This window comes from Glycine max, chromosome 11 (assembly GCF_000004515.6).
Source record: "Glycine max cultivar Williams 82 chromosome 11, Glycine_max_v4.0, whole genome shotgun sequence".
NCBI classification, from domain to species: Eukaryota; Viridiplantae; Streptophyta; class Magnoliopsida; order Fabales; family Fabaceae; genus Glycine; species Glycine max.
In genome coordinates, this window is record NC_038247.2 from 15,485,917 (window position 1) to 15,492,515 (window position 6,599).

The following is a 6,599-nucleotide window of genomic DNA, read 5'->3' on the forward strand; positions in this document are numbered from 1 at the left end:
TTATTTTCCTTTAAAATTAGTAAGGAATATAAATTATAAAAGGACTATATTTATAATTATAATTCAATATATTTATAAGAATTAAAAATCTGAGAAAAGAAAAGAAGAAAAAAAATAAAATAAATATTTTCATAAGCTAAAATTAGTTTAAGTATAAATTAAAAATAAGTTTTAAGTGAAACTAATGTAAGAGAGCTTAGCTTCCATAAATTAACTTATGTATTAACTAATTTTACGGAGAAACCTTTTTTTTAATTTTATTTTTTTCTCCTATAAGTTCTTTTGAAAAATTTATCTAAACATACCCTTAAATTAAATATAAGAAAATGCTAACCACCCACTGTTCATAGTTAATGCTTAAGTGTCATACACCTCTGTATATAATCAAATGATTATGTGTCTCATACTCTCATTCATTGTACAGCTAACTCTTTTCTTCCTGCTTGCAGTTAATTAGCAAAATATCATACTATATAACAAGGTAACATAAGTTGACAAACCAGTAGAGTATTTATATTCTTTTTCAAGCCAGGAAATATACTTCCTTCACGTACTATCATACAGTACATGCCACAACTATAAGTGGCATCATTCTTTCACACTACACATGACACATATCTATAATAATCATATGTAACATATAAGACAGTATAACAGTCTATTATCCCCTACAAGTATTATTAATCAAGTGATTACAAATCACTTGAAGTCTTGAGCCCATGATCAAGGTATTCCAATGATGGGGAAGAAAGGAACATAATAGCTACTTGGTGCCAATCCCCACTCTGGAGGCAGAGGTAGATCCACAGTTTTCGATGAACCAACCTGTTTCCCACCCTTGCATTTTGTGGTTAGGGGGCATGATGTCCTGAAACTAAGGGAAGTGGAGATGGTGTAGCTGTTTTGATCTTTGCCCTTGATAATTTGGGATACCTGGTTTTCCCTTGAGACATAAAGCTGAACTGGCCCACCAAGAAGTTTTGCTAGGCAATTATTCACAGAAGAAGAAGGTTTTGTGTGGTCTAGGGGAAGATCAACCTTGAAGGAGCCATCATTTTCTGTAGTAGCCAAAGCCAGTTTTTTCACACCATCACACCTCACCGAAACCTTAATATCTGAAAATTTGAAAGTATATAGAATCAAGTTTCATACATGATCCCTAGAACCATCCAAAAAAATTTAGTTGTGGGAGCAATACTTACATATATAAATTAGTGGGAGCAAAACTGATATTATAACTTAATTTTTTTAACTGTACTTCAAAATAATTTATAACCACACATATATACTATAAAAACTTCGGATTCGAACCCATGACCAACAAGTCACCAAAGCACAACTTTACCGCTGCACCAGGGCTCGCCCTCTCACACATATATACTATGTAAAAGAAAAATAAAAATAGTGTGCACAACTGCCCCAATCTCTCTAAAATAGATCGATCCGTCCCATACACACAGATTAGTCTATCAGAGTCGGCTTAATAGGGAGAGATTTAAATAGTTTACATGAGATCCTAGGTTTATCAAACTTCATTATCATCATTGTACACAACAAAACACACATGCACACATGCTATATTTGGCTAAAAAATAGAGTAATGGATAGAATGAACATTTATTTAAATATAATTAAAGCTAGTACATATATATTGCATGAGAGTTGGCACAAACCAGATAAGTCATAGTTGTGAGTGCAGTCAACGCAGGAGACTTTTCCCTGCACCACTTGACATGTTGAGGGGTAAATTTTAGCTAGAGCCAATGCAAAGAGAAAAACTGTGATGACTTGAACACACGCCATATGAACTACGGAAGCAAGAAAAAGCTGACAAAGATCAAAGGCAAAGAGAAATTGAAGAGAAGGTGGAAAGTTTGAAGCTTATAAATACAAGAAGTAGAGTAAGAACATTAAATGTAAAGGGTCCTTGGCTGACATTAGTAGTTGGCGTCAACAGATTGGAGTTAAGATACCTTTCGTAGAGCTTATCAACATTATGACAAGAAAGTATAGTCTGGAATCCACATATATATCTATGTTGATACTGTGTAAATAGCCTCATACTATTTCTTGTATTAATTGTAGTTGACATGTTTTGAAAATTGAAGGCACTGTCTTTTAGGTAGAAAAATTGAATACTCATTCATTAGGAAATCTCTTTATGGGGATTACCAATCTAAAGTGAGCAGACAAGAGTGTATCATCCCGTAAATTTTGATTTGATGGGTTAAGATCAAAGATAAAGGTGGGTATATATGCGAGTCACGGAGCACAAATCGGTTCATATTAATATAGCCTGTGCAGGTTGGAATATTAGTTAAAGTTTTGGCCTATTTAATTTTGAGTTTACATGGTTGATTTACCTAATATGGGTTAAATGTACCATGTATTTCGTGAGTTTGCAAGTTTACTCACATACAAATAAAAAAAATATTCAGATAATTTTGTTAGCTATTGCCTATTCTAATGTACCAAAACTCCATTTTGAGTTGACCCAAACACCATTTAAACCAACTCACAAATCATGTTTTATAAAGAAAAGAAAAAAGCAAGCTTGCAAATTAATCGTGCAAACTGATCATGTATTCTAAATTCATTAGCACCAAATGATCGTGCGTATTATTTTTTCCCTGAAGTATGAAAATCCTAATAAATTGGTTGATTCAGTAACTAATTGAGAGTGTTTTTTTTATGCATAAAAAAAATATTAAATCAGAAAAGAAGGAACTAGCAGTGCCTAATAAAGAAAGTGCCCATTTCAATAACTAATTGAAAGTAAAAGAATATTATGATTGATCTTTCAGAACCTCCCAACCTGATTATCCTATATATAGTTTCATTAAACGATTGCAGTATGATCATTAATTAATCGATCAACTAACAATACGTCAATAATTAGATTTTGGGAGTCTAAAGATGGGGAATAAAGCTCTTTAAAACCCTTAAAGAGTTACGAGTGAAGTGCGAAATATAAACCTAGCTCGCATCAAAAAAGGTGCACGGACGTAGTAGTATTATTTAAGTTCATGCCGGCTCCGGACTTAGTTTAGGGGTGCGATCGTCAGGGCTTATAGCTAAACAAAATAAAAAAAAAATTAATTTTTTTTTATAGTTGTATAGTAAATAAAATTCTATATTATTTTCATAAATTATTTGAAATTTTTTTATATCTGTTTTTATTCAAATTAAAATATGACATTTGAGTAGAAAATACAAATATTTAGTTTTTTTCTAACATTTTTTATTAATTAATATTAATTGTTAGTTTGTTAGTTTTTGATAGCAAGATATTCAAACTTACAACCTATCCATCTCTCCCTTTACTCTTTGTCATAAAGTCGATCTTATATCTAATAATTTCCCCCTTAATATGTTATATTCATAAATTCATGTGAAATGAATTTTCAATTAAGTATGACATATTAATATGTAATGAACCCACGATACATTTTTTTACTTGTTGAGATTTGATAAAACTATATTATTTGTTTAATGTAATCAAATGTATCATTTTTTATGAATCATATTAAAATATGTTTATATTTTTAAATACTTATATATAAATTAAATCAAATATGATTCCTTAAACTAAGTTTCAAATTCAAGTCTTATGGATGAAAAAAATATGATTAAAAGAAATTTTTTTATTAAAAGTGGTAAGTTAAATTTCTTCTCAGAAATCCTCAACAAAACAATGAATACTTCATATATAAATAATGTGATTATAAAAAAATATAAGAAGTATATTATTATTTCGCCCTAAAATGTCAAAACCGGCCGTGTTTAAGTTGCACAACCCATGTCGAATATTTATTACATTAATCTATGTTAATTTGCATGAACGTGCAACCATGCAAGATCATGTTAAAATTCTAGCAAAATATACTCAGTTAGCAGTCATGTTAAATTTAACGTGTCCATACTCAATTTCAGCATAGTCATACTAAAGCTAACTACATTTTAATTTTAAATATTGAAGTTATTGTTTTTTTTTATCGTCATAACTCTCTTAAAATTTAATCTGTTTAATTAAACTAATTATTGATGACAATAATCACGTTCATCATTTATGCAATATAGAAAAAAGTAAAAGTAAAAATTACATATTAAAAATATAATAAAAATACAAACAATTTTTGCTAAAAAAAAAACTTCATGTTGAAAATTACTCCTTCCATCCCAAGATAATAGTGGTTCAAGATTGTTTTAGATAGATGAAAAATAATATTTTTATAAAATTAACCTTATATTTTAATTTAATATTATAAAAAATATAAATTAAAAAATAATTAATATTATATTAAAAATTAAAATAATAATTATTTTAAAATATTTTATTTTCTTATACGACAATTATAATAAAATGGAGATATCTTCCTCATACTTTTTGTTCCATCGTAACGTGCGTAAGTGGCATGAATCAAGTATATACAGAAGTCAATGATAGTTTAAAACAAATAGTATATAGCTTCTAGCCAAGCAATCACTCTGCTTAGTTGAGTTGAAAATTTCATAGTGTAGATTTTTCTAGGTTACAAAATTTTAATTTGTCAACTGTCTGTGACATAAGGCTAGAAAAAAAGTTACATCCAGAGAAGGAAATTAGGAACATCTACTACGTAATGCACTGATTCTTGCTCTTTCATTCATTATGCTCATTAATTAAGTAGGAGAAATTTCATTGCTTAACAAAGCATTCGGATAGCGGAAGAAATTCATATGAACCAGTCACTAACAATTTCAACATGGTTTTCAATGTTCGTTTGAATTTTTGGTGTGATCGTGGACAACAGCTGACATAAATTAGATACGAATATTAAAGAACCGTAAGTGGTAGGTCATGCCCCCCTCCCCTTTCCCGTGGCAAGTAGATACTCCAACTAATGACAAAGATTGTTCAAATTAAATGAGAATGCAATAGTTTTGTACAAAATAATTCGGTTTTACTCATCATTATCTTAAGAAAATGATTCTATTAGTCAACCCTAATTAGAATTTTAGCTCTTTAATTGTATGAAACTATGAGGTAATCCTTCGGTCCATTATAATAATAGCTCATATCATTAATATTATAAAAAAATATAATTAGAATAAATAATTAATGCTACATTAAAAAATTAAAATAATAATTATTTTCTCTGTTTTCTTTTATAAGCAAAAAAAATCAAATTTTTTATTTTTAAATATAAGTAAAACTTAACTACTTTTATTTTATTTAATGAAATTATGTTTAAAATATCTTTAATTTAATAGGGAATTTATACTTAATATCAAATTTTAATGAAGGATAATTTGAAAAAAATATTTTTTTAATTGGGAAGGACACAATTTAATGAAATAAACTAACTTAATATATGCAGACGGATGAAGTATTTTGAAATAATTTTTCCTAAAACACAATAGTTATTATAAGACAAAGGAAATTTAATCAATTAAAGTTATGTTTGGTATAAATTAGCTGATAAACCGACTAAAAGCTTATAAGCCAGCTTAAAGCTTATAAACTATAAGTTAGAAGCTAAAAAACTAAAAGCTTATATGCGCTAGCTAATTTAATTTACAGTATTTAATAAGACTAATATTTAAAAAATATAAATGTCAAATGATGAAAAATTATATATTTATTATTTCTAATATTTAAATTTTATGTCTAATAAATTTCATCTTAAAAAGTAGGTAAAATTTTAATCTCTTTTTGTTGGGGTTTCAATGCTATACAATGGATTATGCATAATTTTGATATTTTTATCATCAACTTTGATTTAGAAACCAAATATTTTAACCATAAATCCAAATAAACAATGCAATAATTCATTAAAATAAATAGTTTGACATTAAATAAATTAATAAAAAAGTAGAATTTCAAGTTGCATAATTACAAACTAAATTAGATACAAGAGTTTTTTTAGATGACAAAAAAAATATAAGAAGGTTTTTAAATTGAATAAAAGTGAAAAATGAATTTTCAAATAAAATAGTAAGATAAAATTGAGAAAAAAAAAGTTAATAACTTATAAGCTAGTTTATTTTTCATAAACTACTTCAAATAATTTATCAAAATAAGTTAAGCACTTGAAATAACTTACAAAAATAAATTTTTGTATCATACAAACTTATTTTGGTCAAGAAAACTTATCAAACATGCTCAAATCATACTTGCATTTAAAGTTTTTTCTTTCTTTCTTCTCTTTTCAAGGATATGTATTATCAAGTAAGTTACATTTATTGAATATGTTAAGAAAATGATTCATAAGATAAAATAAATAAATAAATATATATATATATATATATATATATATATATAACTTTTAATATTATTTATACATTTTCAATTTGGATAAAAAAAAAGAGAGAAACATTTTTAAATGTGCACAAAAAATAAAACAAAATTCAGAAAGCATAAAACTGTTTTCCAAAAAAAAAGTTAGTAAACAAACAAGTCGTAATAATCTTACCCCTTTTCGCAAAGAAAAAGAAAACTTTTTCTTAAGTGAGGTCATGTGGTGGATGAAAACATCCAACTGGACCATGACCATGCATGCATGCAGGCTGTTTATTGATGTTCAGTTTTACTCCTACTTCTGACATGCCATTCAATT

At 27.4% G+C, this 6,599-nt stretch overlaps 1 protein-coding gene across 1 annotated transcript; it reads right to left on the bottom strand.

Moving 5' to 3' along the window:
• Window positions 1-347: 347 nt before the first annotated feature.
• Window positions 348-1,856, bottom strand: LOC100306681 (uncharacterized). Its single transcript, NM_001251725.2, has 2 exons — window positions 1,674-1,856; window positions 348-1,115 (listed from the first exon to the last, which is right to left on the bottom strand). The coding sequence occupies exons 1-2, from the start codon at window positions 1,801-1,803 to the stop codon at window positions 724-726; spliced, it is 522 nt and encodes a 173-aa protein (NP_001238654.2). The 5' UTR covers window positions 1,804-1,856; the 3' UTR covers window positions 348-723.
• Between the last annotated feature and the right edge of the window lie 4,743 nt (window positions 1,857-6,599).

Excerpts from the sequence above, each read along its gene's own strand:
- LOC100306681 (NM_001251725.2), bottom strand. The coding sequence starts at position 1,803 with ATGGCGTGTGTTCAAGTCATCACAGTTTTTCTCTTTGCATTGGCTCTA. Across the intron at positions 1,116-1,673 it reads TCACAACTATGACTTATCTG|ATATTAAGGTTTCGGTGAGG; the intron begins GTTTGTGCCAAC and ends TCAAATTTTCAG.